The 19,426-nt window shown below is 33.9% G+C and overlaps 1 protein-coding gene and 2 long non-coding RNA genes across 4 annotated transcripts; 2 read left to right on the top strand and 1 right to left on the bottom strand.

The window, feature by feature from the left end:
* Positions 1-8,710: 8,710 nt before the first annotated feature.
* Positions 8,711-11,805, bottom strand: LOC108474292 (transcription factor bHLH67-like). The gene is made up of 4 exons (XM_017776264.2): positions 11,057-11,805; positions 10,018-10,680; positions 9,525-9,917; positions 8,711-9,351 (listed from the first exon to the last, which is right to left on the bottom strand). The coding sequence occupies exons 1-4, from the start codon at positions 11,087-11,089 to the stop codon at positions 9,283-9,285; spliced, it is 1,158 nt and encodes a 385-aa protein (XP_017631753.1). The 5' UTR covers positions 11,090-11,805; the 3' UTR covers positions 8,711-9,282.
* A 1,186-nt stretch (positions 11,806-12,991) lies between these two features.
* Positions 12,992-14,476, top strand: LOC128283976 (uncharacterized). The gene is made up of 2 exons (XR_008274284.1): positions 12,992-13,110; positions 13,994-14,476. It is a non-coding gene; the product is annotated as an uncharacterized LOC128283976 (long non-coding RNA).
* A 1,371-nt stretch (positions 14,477-15,847) lies between these two features.
* Positions 15,848-16,978, top strand: LOC108473284 (uncharacterized). Of its 2 annotated transcripts, none has more exons than XR_008274283.1 (3): positions 15,848-16,342; positions 16,603-16,665; positions 16,748-16,978. It is a non-coding gene; the product is annotated as an uncharacterized LOC108473284 (long non-coding RNA). The 2 variants fall into 2 exon arrangements; XR_001869716.2 differs by lacking the exon at positions 15,848-16,342 and adding an exon at positions 16,351-16,523.
* The last annotated feature ends 2,448 nt before the right edge of the window (positions 16,979-19,426 follow it).

The raw sequence follows: 19,426 nt of genomic DNA, 5'->3' as shown, positions 1-19,426 counted from the left end.
ACTTGACATTTTATTTGCCTTATTTATCTTTAGAGATTGGTTGGACAAAAAATAAAACGGCTTCCTTTTTATATTATCCTGTATTTATCATGTTTAATTATTGGCATAATTGTAAAAAATACCTTCAATATTTATGAATTTTTGAGTTTTAGCCTTTAACCTTTTTTACTTTTTGATTGTCACACTTAACGTTACGAACTTTTTAGAAATCAACCCAATTTTAACGATAAATATGAGTTAACCATCAATCAAATTGCATGTCAACAAAATAACTTATGTGGCATGCTACATAAGCACGATGTCATAAATGACATCATCTGTAAAAAAAATTGTTTTAAGTGTAGCAAAACCAATGAAAACTAATAGCAAAAAAAAAAAAAATCTTCTACTATCTTCATTCACCATGAAAGCTATGATTGTAATACTACTATCGATACAAACGGAAATAAGAATTTCCTTCTTCATAAAATAGATCATCAAATAAATCGCAAATACTAATGAAAACTAACAGCAAAACCAAAACCAAAAGAAGAAGAAGAAGAAGAAGAAGAAAATTTAATTAGTAACTTGTTAAAGTTCAGTTGAGTACCCCAATGGTGAAGAAAATAACAGCAGTAATCAAGCCTCTTCGACGACGACCCGAACTCCTTCAGACCGAGTCAGACACGACCGGAATCCGATGACTCATCCGACTTCTTCTCCAACCTTTCTTCCTCTACGGACTTCTCCAATTTCTATTTTTTGGAAACGTCTTCGATTTCTTCACTGTCTTCCTCTCTCTCACGCTTCGTTTTAGAGCTACCATTGGTGCCATCTCCGATATTAGGGTTTTGGGTGAAGGAGTCAAAGGTTTTTGAGATCCATGTCTTCAGTTGCTAGGTTGGCCTTGGCAGGCTCCGGCTACACCTCTTTCTCCACCATTGAGGAAGATAAGATTTCAAACCTTAGAATGTTTTGCGGTAGATGAGGATTTAATAGAGTTTGCACAGAGGTTTTGTTTAGTTTCCCATGGGTAGATATGTGATGAGGAAGATGAACTGATTCACGCATGTACTAGCTAATGCAGAAGGGTCCGCTGGCAATGGAGATCACGATGAAGCAAGATCGTTGGTGGGTAGATTTTTAGAAAATGGATTGCGATAGGCTACCTGAGGAAGTTTGTTGGTTTTGTTTTATTGGTTTCCATCTGATGCAGAAACGATGAGGAAGAAAGAGAGAATAAGAAAGAATGGAAAAAAAATGAAAAAATAATTATGACATCGTGCTTATGTGGCATGCCATATAGGCTACTTTGTTGACCTGTAGTTTGATTGACAATCAAATAACGTTTACTATTAAAAATTGGGTTGATTTTTGAAAAACTTGTAATGTTGAGGGTGTTAATAAAAAAAAGTTAAGGGCACAAAACCAAAAACCCCTAAACGTTGAGGGTATTTTTTGCATTTGTACCACATCAATATGACATTTTAGCTATAGTCTAAGGACTAAATTAGTAATCAACCTTGTAAATTAATGTTCTACATCATCACTTAACAAATAAAATTTAAGGGAGGGGTTAATTTGCTAATTTCGAAATGCATAGGACTAATTTGTCCATTTTTTCTGTAACACCCCTAACTCGAATCCGTTCCCCAAATTGGCTTACGGAGTATTTCCAGAATTTACAGATTAACTAACAGACATTTCATATCATATAACATTCATATCAGAAACTAGTCAAGATCAAGCATAATGTCCCTTTATAGGAGCCCTCAAGGCCCAAAATACACATTAGAAACAAATCGGGATTAAACCGGGTACTCAGAAAAATTTTCGAAAAATATTAAAAATTTTCAAAGGTGCAGGGGACACACACCCGTATGGCAAGGCTGTGTGGATCACACGATTAAGAGACACGCTCGTGTCTCAAGTCGTGTGAGCATTCGAAATAGGGGCACACAACCGTGTCCCAGCCTATGTCTAAACTTATGAGCTCTCTGACTTAGGTCACACGGCCAAGCCACACGCCCGTGTGCTAGGCCATGTGAGCATTCTGTTTTGTGCAAATTTAAGATACAGGGGACACACGACCGTGTCACCTGCCCGTGTGTCACACGCGGTTAAGACACATGCCAATGTCTCTGCCCGTGTGGATGAAAATAGGCCATTTTACAGGCCATATTTCTCACTCAATTTGTTATTAACCTATCCCCAATAATTCACACAACTACAAACTATATCATGGCATTCAACACAAGCTAAAATAAGTGGCTAATCTCAACAATTTACATATAGACCAACATTAAACAAAATATTTATACATGCTATTATGACCAAAACCAAAACATTCGAAAGTACCGATAGAACCGATGGATAGTGTGATATATCTTAGACAAGTTTTCAACCTAATTGAGCTTTCAATAATCTGAAAAGTAAAGGGAAACGACTACGTAAGCAATGAATGCTTAGTAGGCTCATATAAACTTTAATCATATCAATTCATTTTAAATAAAAATTTATACATATCCAAAATAATCCAATATTGATACCATAATATTCATGAAGTATATTCAACATCTTTAACTCTTCCAAATTTTTAAATTTTCATTTGCATTTCTTTACAATCCATACTCATTCCATGCATAACACACCAATCATAAACATACCATACCACCATAACACAAGCTAGAGCATTTGAACATAGCCTTTTTCATATTAATCACATGATAAGCCGATTCATAAGAAATTGCATAACTTAAAACTTACTACCCTTTCATGAGCACAAATATATATTTACATTTGTACACTTACCCTTCCAATACATCATATAAATAAACATATTACCATTTAACCAATAGCTTGGCACTTGTCTAAGCATCAACAACAACACTTGTTAGCATACTTGAACATATTTCATATAAATTCAACATTGATAAACTTATTTTATCAACAAATTACACTTGAGTTTATAACTCATCACAACTTACATAATTTTCATGTATCAATATATCAAGATATTGATATATATATTCATATCGTGATACATATCATTCTCTTACTGTTTCTTCATATACATATATCATCCAAAAACAACTCCTGTTATCTTACCATTTGAAGAACGACTTACGAATATAAGTACATCATTAACAGAAGCTCATAAGCTGAACAAAAACTCTTAAGAGTTGAACAGAAGCTCATAAGAGCTAAACAGAAACACGTATGAGTTAAACAGAAGCTTGTAAGAGTTAAATAAAAAGCTCGAGAGTTTGCAACAAATATTGAACCCTGGTTTACTTGGGTAATTCGCCGTCATTTTCCTCCAATGTCATCATGCGCCATATAACGAATGTACTCAAATTCTGCGTTTAATCCAAACTGAGTATTAATTTCGATAATATTTTTCTAACAATAATTCAATTCTAATTATAGAACATATATATATATATATATATTACCAATCACCAATTAACATTCATTTGAATCAAAATTATACAAAATACAGTACATACGAACTTACCTGATTTAAATTGTAATAATTACAAGAGTTTAGGGACTATTCCGTTATTTTTCTTTTTCATGAGTATCTACGTGATATTGATCTAAAATATAAAATTACTCATTCATTAGCATATATTTCAGTTATAATTCATTTCACAATTTATACCCTTCAATTTTTTAATTTAGATAATTACCCCAACTTTTACAACTTTTACAATCTAGTCTCTTAACTAGTTAATCTATCAAATCAACTAATTTTTCTCAATTAATAATTTATTCAAATATTCTAGGCTATCATACAACCCTTAATAAAAAAAATTAATACCAAACCGTAATATTTTTGACCTTTTCACAATTTGATCCTAAAATCAATATTTAACAAAATCACTTTATATAGTCATCATACAACAAAATTAAAGCTCTAAACCCACTTGATATAAATTAATAATTTCTTTTAATATATTAATTTAGACAATAAAACAATTCATTTCGTGCAATTTGGTCATTTTAATATTTTACAAAATTGCCCCTAAAGTTTTACTTTTATTCAATTTAGTCTTTGAGTCTAAAACATGAAAATTAACCATTTCTAATGCAAACCCATGCTAGCTGAATATTCATGGCATTCAATACAACCCATTTTTATGCTTTTCTATCACTACTAAACTTAAAAAAAACATAAAACCTTAACATCCATATCTTATTCTCTTGAAACCAAACTTTAACTTAACTTTCTCTCTCCTCCACCTTCTATTTCTTGAATCTAACTTGATATTCTAGCTCCTCATAGTCTCCTTATTATCTTCCTCTCTTGGTAGCTATGAAAATTCTTTTGATTTCTAAGTGAAAATGGTGAATTTTTTTGTGAAAGAACCAAATTGTAAATAAAAGAAAATTTTCTTTCTTTCTTTCTTCTCTCACATTGAGAACATGGAAAGATGAAGAGAATTCTTCATCTTTTTTCTTTATATACTAAAAAATTAATAAAATATAAATAAATGTCAAATCAAATATTAATAAACTAATATTTATTTATTCATTTAATCTAAAATATCACCATTATCATTATTACTCTTCAAAATTATTTTCATTGCTAAATGACCATTTTGCCCCTTATGATCCTTCACAATTCCTCCATGGGCTTATCACTCATTTTAGTAAAATTATGATTTAACCCCTTATACTTTTTCCACTTATTCAATTTGGTCATAATTCATCCATTTTCCTTAGTTTCTAGATCCTCCCACCCTTAAAAGATTTACACTATTGGTTCTTTAACTTTTTTATATTTACACTTTACCCTTCAAATTTTAAGTATTTACTCTTGGGCCACAAAACTTTTCTCACTTTTTCTATTTAGTCCTTTCTTGAATTAATATATCATAATATGCTTCCCAAACAGATTTTGTTGACATAACTCAAAATTCCCTTTTTTGTAACTTTATTTCTTTATTTTATTATATCAAGGATAATATTTCACTTTCTTACGGTAGCACCTTTTGGGGTATTATATTTTCAATAGAGAGGCCGAAATGTAATCTGCCCTAAGTACAAGGGCTTCCCTAGTACTTTTATTAATAATTTACTCATACATTTAAGTAGGACCTATATATATATATATATATTTTTTTTTTTTTGTTTAAGTTTTTCCTTTTGTTTATTTACCATGGCAAACATTCACGAACTATGAGAGTGCAATGCATAGTTGAAACGCTCCAATGGATAATATTTGATTTTATAATAAGATAATATCTTGTGATAATTAATATCATATATAAATTTATTAATAAATAAAACTTAATTTAAATTACATATATTACATATACGAGAGTATATATTAGCAAATTGGAGTTGTAAGAAATAAATGAAGTTAAACATTATTTAAACAAATACTTATATTTATATAATTAAAATATTCATATTTTATATTAGGTTAAAATAAAACATAAGACATTGTACTCTTCGTGAATTTGAAATTTAGTCTTTGTACTTCTATTTTTGAGAATTTAATCCTACTTTTTAGATATTAAAATTCAGGTTTAGTTGTTTTCACTATTAAAAATAATTTGTTAAATTTAGATTCACTCAATGTCATTTTTTAGTTACATGACTACCAAGTGATTTTTTGATTTAAATATGTTACAAACAAAATTGTCAAAAAAAATATTGTTAACAATTAGACTTGATTTCAGATCCGAAAAGTAAAGAGATTAAATTCTAAATTTATGAAGACTAAATGAACTTATGACATATTTTAACCTTTATACTACAAAATATTTATTATCAAAATAAAATTTTTATAAATTATATTAATAAATTATTATATTATTAAATATAATAATTAAATATGCATGTTTAATCATATTGAAAATTATAATGTTTTATATTAGTATTATAATATTTTTAAAATTAAAATTAAAAATTTATTATTAATATAATAATATTAAACATTATTTAAATAATTTTTTTTGAAAATGATTTAGTTTTTCAAGAGGTAAGTCTTACAAGAAAAAATACCTATTTTCAGATGAACAAATTTTTCATGAAACAAAAATAAGAAAATTAAAAAATGTTATACATAAATCATTTTCCGTCAATCAAAGTAGCCATTAGGGAAACATTGCTGAAGAGCAGAGTGAGTGGTGAGTGGCGACTTTTGGTCAAAGATGTGGATTCAGATTCATCTATTGCTTTGGTTGATGGAAGAAGGATAAAGAATGTGAGATATTGCCATGCCGATGCCGATGCCGATGCCCATGGCTATGGGGCCTTGAAAAATAGGCACAGATTCTGCGAGAAGATCGCTCTGGTCACTCTCTGTTAAGAGACGGGGCAGTGTCTACATTCGGGAGAGAACAAGCTCTGATTGCGATTCCATTTCACCCTTTGGGGCATCTCAAAAAAACCCAGGTTTAAAAACTTAACCATGCTATCACTCAACCAAATCTAGATATAGTATATTGTTGTCAGGATATTAGAGTTGGGGAAAAAAATTCTCCAGAGTTGATTGATATATAGATAAAAGCCAGCACTTGGTCAGATTCTTTTTTTTAATGGTTGGAATTTGAAGTTAAAGACTGCTATATAGTACAATTCTGGTACATGATAGAACTTTAATATTTTCTTCATCGGAATTTGGAGAAAGGTAGATGGTCATGATTTTATTCTTTATTTATTTTCTACTTTGAAGGTGTCTGAATATATAAATCTTTTAATAATTTCTTATTATAAAAACTACCGTGTTTGGGGAAACTAAAACGAAACACACACTTAAAACAAAATAATGGAGGAAATCTCTGTACTATTAAGAGATGAAAAAGAAAGACTATTAAGGATGAATAGGGAGCAAGAAATTAGGTTTGGTTCATTAGGAGACGTAGTCACACATAGTCATATGTCACCTGGGCCGGGTATAGTGACGGGGTAGATAAGACAGAGTCCAGAGACGCTTCAAAAAAGATGGTACCCTTTTGGATGTGCCACTGTGGGGCTGTAGCTGGTCCCAAAGCCTCTTCCTTCATTCCCACAGCTGACGCCTGACGGCCATGTCCCTTGCTAAACCACACCCACCTTTTCAGACTACTTTCCAAAAGTTTAAACAAAATTTGAGCAATGCCAACGATAATGTGAGAACTGAGAAAGCTAGAGTTATTAAAATAAACTAATGCCAACGATAAAAAATATATATTAAGTAAAAAAAACGATAATATATATAGAGAGAGAGAGAGAGAGAGAGAGAGAGAGAGATTAATTTGGTAGTCTGAATATGCTATGCTATATAAACATTCACATCTTTCGAAATATCAGACCAATGTTCCCCCCTTGGATCCGTTTTTTATATAATATGATTGGCGTTGCCCAATGCTGTAGCTCCACTATACTCTGTCGACCTACCTACTATACAGTGGTAGTATTATTTTATTAAGGTATCAGTTTAGATGTTTACGTGTTGGATAAAAGAAACTTCTTTTAGGTCTTCTTCAAGTTGGCATTTTCTACTTTCTAAGAGTATGCAGATTTTTTTAATTATTATTATAATTTTATAACATTTCCAATTTCTTAAGCTGCTAAGAACTGAGCTCTGAGATTAGCACTTCCAATTAACTAACCATAATGTTTCACAGTACTCCTAAACAGCTAATAATTCTCAGGAACCATAAGAACTGAAGGTAGTAGTTTCATTGACTTAGGAAAGAGCTAAGGATCATTAAAAAGAACCTGATAGTATAGAAAGAGGAGGAAGGCAGTAATAATGATGGGAGGTGAAGCTTGTAAAAGGGTTTTAAGAAAAATGAAATGCATAACAATGGTGGATTAGGACTGAGCTTGGGAAAGGAAAGGCTGTCAAAAAGAAGGGACACGAAGACCCAAAATGACTAGGACATTGGCTACAATCAGAGAGCGATTTGTCTCCAGCCCGGTCTTCTTTTGATGCTTTCACATGGGGATGTGTGCTTTAAGCTGCTGCGCACTTCTGCATTTGCATCTATCTCCCTTTCTCTTACCCGTATGACAATTTTCAGTGGGGTTGCTCACTTGCTCTATAAGCTTCGTCAAATTAGCACCTTTGACTTTTTATTATTTCCGTCAAAACCCTCGCCTTTCTTCTTCTTCTTCTTGCCCTTGTAGTTTTCTACCCTCCCCCCAAATATCCATCACTTCTACATTGTGTTTATCTAAAAATGTTTGTCACCTCAAGAACCTGTCACTGCAGCCAGGCAGGCAGGTCAAATCTTTGTTAATGTCATTTAACTAAGTAAGATTTAGATTGTTATTTCATTCAAACACCCTTTACTTCGATAAAACTTGAAGTCAATGAATACCCCCATGCCATGACCATGAGATGAGCACATGAACTCTGTTGGTTTTGGTAATGCGTGAGACTTGGGATTTTATCGAACACTTGTAAAAACCCATCCATCCTGCCATTCTTGTCCTTCCTATTACATCTTTCCTAAGCTTAAATGAGTTTATTTTGCCAACCTTCCTTTATTATAGTCCATTAAATGTGATAATAATGTTCAAAAGTATAAACCCTACAACCAATTTCTTCCATAAATGTTTATTTAATTATTTCCTCCTTGCTACATTTAGGGAAACAAAGCAGTTTAGCAAATGGATTATTAAATTTACAAATTGACTTTTTCATAGAGGAGTCACTGAGATAGAAGGCTGGAAATGAAGTGTGTCAAAAGGGAACTAGAGTCCAAAAAGAAAGGTGCAACCAGGAAAATTTAAAAGAAAAAAAAAAGAATGGCGGGGAGGACATTGTATAATGATGAAACATACATACGTACACCCCCAAAGTCAATAAAAAAAGGGGAGCATCATTTGCTAAAGTGTAATCATGAGATTCAGATTTATACAACAAATTTTCAACCTTGATGAAACCCCATACTTTCCTAAACCTCCACCAGACCCAGGGCAGGGCATGCTGGCTGGCTGGCCCTTGGTTGACCCCACACTCCAGAAGCTAGTACCGGAATAATATAAATATAGAATAATGGAAACGAAACTGGGAAATTACATAGATTTATCATTTCTATTAAGTAAGCAAATTAAATCATTAGTGATAAACAAGGGAAGTTTCTTAAGTTAAGATGTAAACATCAAGGGCTCTGTCTTCAATTGTCTTTGTGGAACAAAGCATTGCTTGGAATGGACCCCTCTTTTTTCATTTTTTTTTTCTCGTTTAACCTTTTTTTCCTGGTCTGCTCTTTTCTACCCTACTTTCCCTTCAGGAATCAAGTCAGCTGCCTAATGAATAATGACCAAATCCTTTTTTTTTTCATTTTAATTTTGAATTTAGCTGAATATTTGATGAACTGCTGCTGTTATCTCATCCGCTGATCTTAGCGCAGAGTCGTCCTCCATCTGCCATTCCCATTTCCAACACGGACCCAGATAAAGAAGAAAACAAAACAAAACCAACAAAAAAACAAAGACTGTTGAGAAATTTTGGAACTAGGGTTTGAGCCACGACTTGTTCCAACACCAGTTTGAAAACGCAAACTAAAACTTGTTTAAAAAAGAACAAAGAATATTACCTTGAGATTGAACGAGTAAAGAACAGATGCTTGCGAAGTGGTGATGTTGAGGTGCAAAACCGTTAATCTAAGAGTTTCCAGGGTGACAATGGCGTGTATCAGCTGACCAGCTCTTCTTGAACACTGAATCTTCAAGTTGACATGATTGTGTATTACATTAACCTCTACTTCAGCCGCACCTGTTTTGCTTTCTGCTTTTACTTCCTCCCCGCAATGTCCATCTTCAGATCCATTTTCATATTCTTGCTGATGAGTTTCCATGGCAGGCTTTGACATGCTATTGTTGCTTTCCTCGACTTTTCTCGTTCTCTTCTGTGCTTCCAGGGATTGAAGAAGTTGCTCTAGCTCCTTAACGAAGTCAATTGCACCAGCTATGATTGACGCTTGGTCACCCTGCAAACACAAACCCAAACATGATTTTTTTGTGAAAGAAAGTAGAGCTAAACAGCCCAAAAGGGGGACTAAAATGTTGGTGAAGGTTAGATTGTTATACTCTTTGGATATAACATGGAGGCATGAGAGAGCGGAGAGAATTTAGATAATCGTTCATTTGACGTCTACGGTTTCGTTCAACGGCAATGTGGGTCATGCGTTGGCTTTCAACTTCTTCTTTATTCTTGGCTGCCTTCGTTCGTTTTCGCTTTCTTCGTTCTCTAGTAATCGGAGGGGACTTTGTGAAAATCTTCTGAGGCGAGGAGCCCAAGTTGGGTTCTCTGCTACAATTGTCAGACTTTGGTTGGTGTTGGTTAGACCTAGAGCTGAGAACTTCAACGCATGAGCTTGAAGGTGGGCTTTTCTTAAGCTCTTTGGTCTCGGATTTGACTGGTGAATGTAAGTCGAGTACAGTTTCATGGGTGACACAACTTTCCAGCTCGAGGCCTTGAACTTGGGTTTCCATTTCAGGAATGAAAGGATTGTTGTTTAGCTCCCAAGGCTTCTTCATGTGTTGCAGTCTCAAAAGTGTCTGGAAGTTGGGTTCTTTAAAGGCAAAAAGCTGAGGAGACTCCACGCTCTGAAGCATCTGAAGGAATGGCATTTTCTCTTCAAAGCTTGGTATTGAAAAGTGTGCTTCTTCTTCTTCTTCTCCAAGCTTTAATCTCTCACAGCTAATAAAACCTTGTTCTAAGCATTCCACCTCCAAATGCTCTCCTAGGAACTGCAATGAGTAATTTGAAGGGAGAAAACAAGAACAAAAGGAAATAAGCAAAATTTTTAACTTGGCTCAAATGCTAACCATGTAAAGATATTTGAAAAGGAAAATATCATTTAATTGGGTGGAGGGCACATGGTTCAGTCTCTCTCAGCATATAAAGAGAGAATGAAAGCAGAATGAGAGTAGAATGTTGAAAGAGTAAGAAGAAGCAGTAGTGCAGTAGCAGAGGTTAGTATTTTCCTGCAAAACAACATAAGATGCATTGAATGCAAGCATTTTTAGAGTAAATGCAGTCTCCATCTTGAGTCTAGAAACGGGATTCGAGAAAAGATGAAATGCAATAAGAAACACAAAGTCCTAAAGCAAGCAAACAACATACATAAGGATTAATGGGTCCTTGGAGCCTCTCCATAACAGCTTAGCAGTAGTTGAAGTAAATGCCTTAAATTCTTTCTTTTTCTCCTTCTGTGTCCCTCTCTCAGTTACCAACATTCCATATATTGAAGCTAACAAATCAATACAAGTAATAAATGTAACCCCAATGAAGCAGAATAAGACCCTAACACCACCCCCATAGCCAACACACAATTTATTCCTCAGTTTCCTGGTACTGGTAATAAATGATTTGAAGGACTCTCACAGAAAAAGGGGGAAAAATGTAAACAGAGTTGAAATGCTGCAACTGGAAACTGGGATAAAACAATGGTGAAGGAAAAGGAAACGAGCAACAGATATGGTAAGAAACGAAGGGTGGAAAATAGCCAAAGTGAGAGTGAGAAGATATACAGTATGTATTTGAGTATATGGGAGTGGGAGGGTTGGTGAGGGTTTTGCAGAGGGGGAGAGAGAGAGGGATTGTCTGATTTACAAGGTCCCAAGCATTATTGGCGATGGCAGTTTTGTCCAGCAGTGGGGACAGACAGTTGTGGGGACTCCCTTTCGAGCGTACACCAAAAGGAAAAAAAGCTTTGGAAAGTCCTCCTATGGATTTTGTCACCCGTCTGATTGATGATGGGTCATTTCCTTATAGCGCATCTCCACCATTTCCTTTGTTTTTAAAATATTATTATTCCATATATATGCTTTTCTTTTTATGTGAATGCCCCTTTTCACTGCAAGTCATACAAGCCTTCGTTCAATTGCTCATTTTAAAGACTTCCCTTGCCTCCAGGGTTGATACAGCGACCCCTCAAATTTATTCCGCCATCTGTCTGGTTATATAGTTGCCGGGGTAAAAAGGTTTTACCAATTAAGTTACATTTACATCCCAGTTAGGTACTTACATTAAAGGCTTAAACATTCTCCATAGATTCTAAATTGGTCTCAAATTCTAAAATATTTTGGTTGAGTATTTTTTTTTGACAAGTTTAGTTGAGTACTTTAAAAATTGTTCTTGTATATCATTTTATCAAATTCACCATTAATTTGGACGTAAATAGAAATTAAAATATGATGTGAAATATATTTAAAATATATGGTCAAATTACATTCATGTATGTACCTATTAAATGAATTGTTTAAATTGAATTTGATGTGTTTTAAAAAAAATAGCCTCCTAGATTTTAATGACATAATCTATATTTTTGACATATCAAATTTAAACTGCTCATGCAATAGCTACACATGTTTTAAAAATGCTTGAAAAACTGATTGCTACAAATAGTTGATCCTCGTCTTGGTATGCAATCTGAGCGTCAACCTCTTGTTGCGAAATTTTATATTTGCAAATTACAGCATCATGTCTTTGATTGATTGCATTTGCTACATTCTGCACTAGGCCTTCTTCGGTTCTCGAAATGAGGATGACCTTTTCCGCCACAATATCGACATAGAGGAAATTTTCCCTTTTTGCTTCCACAACTTTGCTACTGTTGTTGTTAACGGTAGCTTCACTAAAATTTTCTTACGTTTCTTTTTCATATCTTTGCCACCATTTTCATGCTTGGTTGACAATGTTCCTTCAGCAACACCATCTTATCTCATGACTCGTCTTTATTCATAAGCATGCATGGCATTTAATAGTTCTGCCAAAGTAATCTTTAACAAATCCTTATAATGATCCAAAACAATAGTAATTGTCTCAAAATTTTCAAGCACAGTACAAGTTTTTGAACAATTCTTAAATAAAAAAGTTTAGAACCTAACAACCTTACACTGTTGGTGATGCTAAAAAATCTGTTTGAATTTATTTTTGATGGTTTTTTACTCGATTTTTTTGTTTTTTTTTTTTTTTGCACAAGTTCACTTGCTTTTTTCGATCCTTTCATCTTCTTGATATTCTTTCTTGAGATGGTCACAGATTGCTTTTGTTGAACCGAGGATCATGATTCGAGTAAAAATTGTTGGCGAGATTGCAGCAAATAGACAAGCCTTTGTGGCTTTGTCTTTGATTTTCTAGTCATTTTCTCCCAATGATTCTTAATTTGAGCAATGGTAAGATTACTTGGTAAAGAATGAACTTTATAACTTTCTTCTATTACTTCCTAAATATCCAATGCATCCTGGCAAGTTTCCATTCTTGTTGTCCAAATATGATAGTTGTCTCCATTGAAAACGAGAGGAACCCTTGCAGAAAAACTAGTTTTAGCTTCCATGAAGGTTTTTCACTAAAAAATGTTTGGGTAAAGTGCAGGTTCACTCGGATACTGTCACATGATCACAGGTCTCTTGAGAAAATGGTTTAGATACCAAATATTTTTTATGAGATTTTTTATGAACATGATAATTAAGGTAAAAATTAAGAAGACAAAATGTAAAATAAATAAATAAATTAGATTAAATTAAAAATGAAAGGACATACATTAAATTGGAGTAAAATACTCCTATTATATACATGAAAAATGACTAAACATAATATTATGCCCACTAAATCAACATGAGTAACAAACCCACGAATCTAGCCATGAAAAAGAATACATGTGAATCACGTCTAATTTATTTCCTAAAATAAAGGCATATTAGTGCTCTATAATGAATGTAATAACAACACTACAAATATTTATGTATTGTATAAAGTGTTTGCATTTGATGCGTTAAAAAAAAAAAAAAACTAATAGCAGAATCTGCATTTTTAGTATATCCAATCTAAATTATTTATTTTAAAAATGTTGTATATAAAATTTGATTTAGCATTAACATACAACTCAACTACTGAGATGTGGAAGGACTTTATTGATACTATGCTAAAACTTTGAAGACTGAAATAAAATGTTTTGAAATTTAGGATCAGAACTATAGTTTTGGGATATTTGGTGAATTAACCCTTTAGCTTCTTATCTCGAACGGTTAAATGATTAAAATTGAACTTGGTTCTCAGGAAATGGTTCTAATGGCAGAGACTGTAGCATCAAAGCAAAGAAAAATGATTTCAAGATGCGGGGGGTGTTGCCATATTCTCTCTCTCAGAAACTGAGAAACCAGCTTTGACTGGGGCCTAAACCGACAGATCCACAAGCTGTGAGCCAATAAAACATTAAAGTCTCAAGGACAGAAATTTGTCTTCAAGGGGAAGAAGAAGCATATCGGGTTTTTAAATCTGTCTTTTGCCTTGAAGCGTGAAGTTCCTCTTGTTGAGTATAGTTAGGATTGAAGTTTTTATGTACCAACGGGCTTTAATGATTTCCGTTGGGGCTCAAATAATTTGTACAAGTTTGTTCATCAATCTTGTCAGCTCATGATAATACTCTATTGGCATTAACCTTTATCCCCCATTTCTATGTATAAATTTGTACACTAACAAGGCTATTGTATACATCTATTGTGACAGTACTAAGTCTCTCTCTCCAACATTAGATAAAAACACCATTTATGTGATACTTGCTCCCATCCTATTTAACTTTGTATCTGCTTTTCCAGTTAATAAAAATAGGACCTCCTAACATTTTACAGCTTCGGTAGGAATTACCTGATGGTGAAGGCAGAACTCTGTTTCAAATCTTTTAGTAGCCTAACGCAGACAACAATCTTGATTGACAGACCTAGTTGTAATAATTTATTCAGGTTGCTATCATAACACCAAGCTGTCAACTGTTCGATATACACTAATCCTGTCTTATAAGGCGGTTTCTGTCCCATTCAATCAGTTCTTTAATTAACAAAAAAAAAAAAAAAAAAAAACCTTCTAGATGATCATCTTGTATGTGCCTAACTCTCTACTTTCTAGAATCTAAAGCAAGATATGCAATATTATATGTGTGACTTATAATGTGTTCATAATTTAATGTTCACAGCTTCTCGCACCACCAAAAGCAGAGATAAAGTTGAAGCCTCAGAATTGTGGGCACCGATTTCATTTGATGATGTCTTAAAATATCTTATCCATATGAACTGCCGTTTATCCATTTTCAACCTGAAACTATTTTGCACGTCTTCAGCCACACAACCAGGGGGCATTCTCTTTCTAAACAGAACTCATAACTTTGGTCTTGTCCTGTAGTTCATAGATTTATTAGGCCCGGACATAGCAGAGCCAGTTAAAAATAAAAACTCGTAAATATTACCATTGCCTGCTGAGCTGCCATTCATCTCATCAATACTATATCATCATGCTTAAATCAAAGCTGCCATTATTTTTTTATAAAAATAATACATAATTAAATATAAAATGATGTTATAAATTAATTAATTATAAAATGAGATTTTTTTTTACCCTGCATTCATCTCATTTGTTCAATCATCATGCAATCATATTGTTTTAAAAAATAATTTTTATTAGTATCGCTTGACACAGTAGTGGTACTAATATATTCCTTAAAAATATTCGTATTTTTACGAGTATCCACAATAATTTCAAAATCCGAAAAAATATTTTTTTTTTTGGTTGTTAAGCACACCCACGACACTACTTTAATTAAATGTAAGGTTTCTCTTTTGAATTTATCCTTTAACTATTGTAAAGTTATAATATATTTTAAAATATAAATACTTTTTGAGCTTATAATATTTTTTTTGAAACTTCAATCTGGGCTTTATTGATGTGAATTGAAATACAAACAGATCCTATTAAAGAAAAAGACAACTTTCCAAACTTAATCAATTTAACATTGGCCCAATGCGACAGAACAGAGCCCAAGACTAAAAAAATCTAGATATTTTCCTAAGAGTCTAGAGAGTTCCTTATTGTTGCTTCTAATTAATGCCCAGTTAGAGACAGCCGAACCTTGTCTATTCATCTGAAAATCTCATTACTTTTCTTTGCTTTTAACGGTTCAGTTTTATGGAAAGGTGTTCTTCAAAACTTATGCCTTTGCTCCTTTGCTTTCCTCTTATGTATTTCTTCTTCATTTCCTCCTTAGTCTGGTTCCTTTCTCCAGTCGATCTGTTGCTGTTTCTCAGCATATTCTGGGACCGTTATTTCCATGTATAACTCTTCCTTCATTTTTAACTATTCTGTTGCCACTATATGCGCGAGAGAGTTTGTCGATCTTGGTGTAAACTTGAACATGACACTCCTAGATCTGTTTAGTATCTGCTTAATATCATGAATATATGCTCCAATACATGATCGATCTTGACTTTCTGACAAACATTTCTTTATTGTTGTGAGGGAATCCCCTTCTATGATGATCCTCGGCCATTCTTGTTCTACTCCTATTTGAACAGCTTTTCGACACGCAATTGCTTTAGCAGCAAAAGCTGACGTTATATCGTGATAAATCTCTGAGCAGTTGAGTAAAACGATTCCTTCAGTGTTTCTAGCTACAACTCATGAGGCAGATTGTTGATGAGTTTGAATCATAGGCATCATCAAAATTAATTTTGACGAACTCGCTAGGTGGCTGGGTCCATCTTTTATGTTCCTCTTCTCTTACTAACTTTGCTTTTTCAAGACCATTAAGTTCAGCAAGGTAGTTATTGATGAAATTCACTGTTTCTTGCCCTGTGCTGGTTTTTTTCTCATGTACTCTTTTGTTTCTTTCGCCCCAGATAGCCCAAAGGCCACAGTAGAAGAGTCTGTTCTTGCACTTATTAAGCTGACCAGAGGCCCAGGTAATCCATTGTATAAAATCCATGTTTGGATTCCTAAGAATATTTTAAAGTTTTAATAGTGCCCAAACTTCCATTGTGACAGGGCACATTCTGAAGATATGATCGGTTGTTTCATTCTTTTCTCCACATCGGGGACAGTCTGTGTTACTGATTAGTTTTCGATGTTTTATATTCACCTTCATAGGCAGATAGTTCTAGGCAATTCTCCATACTGTAATCTTTATTTTGGTCGATAAATTTAGTCGCCATAATTTTTTGTAAAAATCCCTAAAGTTGGTTTGGAAAACATAAGCTCTAGAAAATTCATCAAAAATTTGTAATAGTTTATAGGCGCTGCGTACCGAGAATTCCCCCGAATGATCACATCCCCACACAAGCAGATCGTCATGAGGTGTGCATGCTAAAGGTATTCGGAGAATTTTTTTTCCAGCATCGACCGTTGAAAAGGTATTGTCGATGAGTTCTCTGTTCCATATCCGTGTATTACTGTCGATTAACTCACTAACTTTTACATATTGCATAGTATTAACAACCGAAGATACTTTAAAATTAACAGCGTCTGGAATCCACACATTATCATTAATGGAAATATTTGAACCTGTACCAACCCTCCAACACATACCTTTTCCTAAAATACCCATTGCTGCCCATATGCTTTTCTAGATATAGGAGCCAGTTTTTCCCAATCGAGAATTTAAAAAGTGCTCATTCGGAAAATATTTTGCTTTAAAAACTTGTGTAACCAGTGAATCCTGATTATTAATAATCCTCCATCCTTGCTTGGCTAATAATGAGATATTAAATTGCAACATATTCCTGAACTCCATACCCCCTTCTTCTTTTGATCGGCACATATATTTCCACTGACACCAATGTATCCCATTCCTATTCTGCCCTTTTTGCCACCAAAATTTTGCAAAAATATTTTCCCACTCTCCACAAAAAGATTTTGGTAAGAGAAAACATGACATAGCGTATGCTAGAATTGCTTGAAGCACTGACTTGATAAAAACCTCCTTACCCCCTTGTGACAATAATCTTGTGCTCCAACCATCGATTTTTAATTTAATTTTATCCTTTATATTTTGAAAAGCTTCCTTCTTTCGTCTGCCTACCACATTAGGGAGTCCAAGATATTTTTCCAGATTTGTGGAGCATCTCACCCCTAATACTGTTGATACTTCCGTTTTCTCTCTTTTCATTGTATTTGAGCGGTAGAAAATTGTTGACTTGCTGAAATTTACACACTGTCCTGAACACTGTTCGTACTCTTTTAAGATATCTTTTAAGATTCGTGCTCCTCTAATTGTCGCTTGGCCAAACATTATACTATCATCTGCAAATAGTAGGTGGGAAATCGCTGGCCCTCTTCGACTTGCTTTTACTCCTCTTAGTAAACCATCAGTTGTCGCCATTTTTACTAAAGACGAAAGTCCCTCACTGCAAATTAGAAACAGAAAAGGGCTAAGTGGATCGCCTTGATGGAGCCCTCGAGATAGTTTAAAAACAATTCCTCTTCTTCCATTGATGTTGACTTTGTAGGAGGCTGTGGAGGTACACTTCATAATCAATGACACACATTCCTTTGCATATCCCATTCTCAGCATAACTTCCTTAAGAAAAACCCATTCGACTCTGTCATAAGCTTTGCTCATATCAAGTTTAACTGCCATAAGCCCTTTTTCCCCTGTCTGTTTCTTCTGCAATGTGTGGAGGAGTTCATAAGCTATTAACACTTTATCTGTAATTAGTTTTCCTGGAACAAAAGCACTTTGGGCCTTATCTATGCTTCTTCTGATGACCCCTTGAAAACGATTAGCAATTGTTTTTGCCATAATTTTGTATAGAACTGTGCATAGGCTAATAAGTCTGAAATTAGTTAGACTTGTAGGTTTTGGCAGTTTTGGGATAAGCACAATATTGGTAAGATTTACCAAATCAAAATTCTTTCTCTCATTCAGAACTCCCAAACAAAATTTCTCAACATCCTTACCTATAATGTGCCAGAATTTTTGAAAAAATAGTGCTGGAAAACCATCATGACCTGGCATTTTAGTGGGCCCCATTCCTTTTAGAGCTGAAAAAACCTCTTCTGCTGAAAATGGTGTAAGCAAAATTGTATTTATATCAGCTGAAATACTAGTATTTATTCCTTTTAGTATATGGGATAAATTTCCCGCACCCTTCGATGTGAATAGATTTTTGAAATAATTTGAAGCAGCCTCATTAATTGCCAATTCATCAGTAATTTCTTGTCCTCCATTGTCTTCCAATCTATTAATAGTGTTTATTTGTTTACGTACTGATTCATACTTATGAAAAAATGATATGTTCTTATCCCCTAATTGAAGCCAGTTAACTCGTGCCTTTTGTTCCCAATACATTTCATCTTTATCAATCTCCATATTGAGTTGGATCCTAGTATCGATCAGCTTTTCCATAGTGGTATCACTTTTGCCGCTTGCCATTAATTCTTCAAGGTTCTTTGTGAGCTTATTCTTTAAACCAACTCGTTCTTTCTTATTGCATTCGCCCACCTCGCTAGGCTAGCCTATCTAGTTTTTCGCCTATAGATTCATCTAAAGACTCCCACACTCTTCTAACCTCTTGTTCAAAAGATTCCTCCATAATCCACCATGCCTCGAATTTGAAACTTTGACTTCCATTACTGCTTTTCTCACTATTAGTACTTATAAGTAAGGGGCAGTAATCTGAAATCGTATGTGTTCAATGACGAATAGTTCCATTTGGAAAAAGTTGC

The sequence above is a fragment of the Gossypium arboreum genome, chromosome 11 (assembly GCF_025698485.1).
Source record: "Gossypium arboreum isolate Shixiya-1 chromosome 11, ASM2569848v2, whole genome shotgun sequence".
Lineage (NCBI taxonomy): Eukaryota > Viridiplantae > Streptophyta > Magnoliopsida > Malvales > Malvaceae > Gossypium > Gossypium arboreum.
This window is presented reverse-complemented; position numbering and strand designations above follow the sequence as displayed.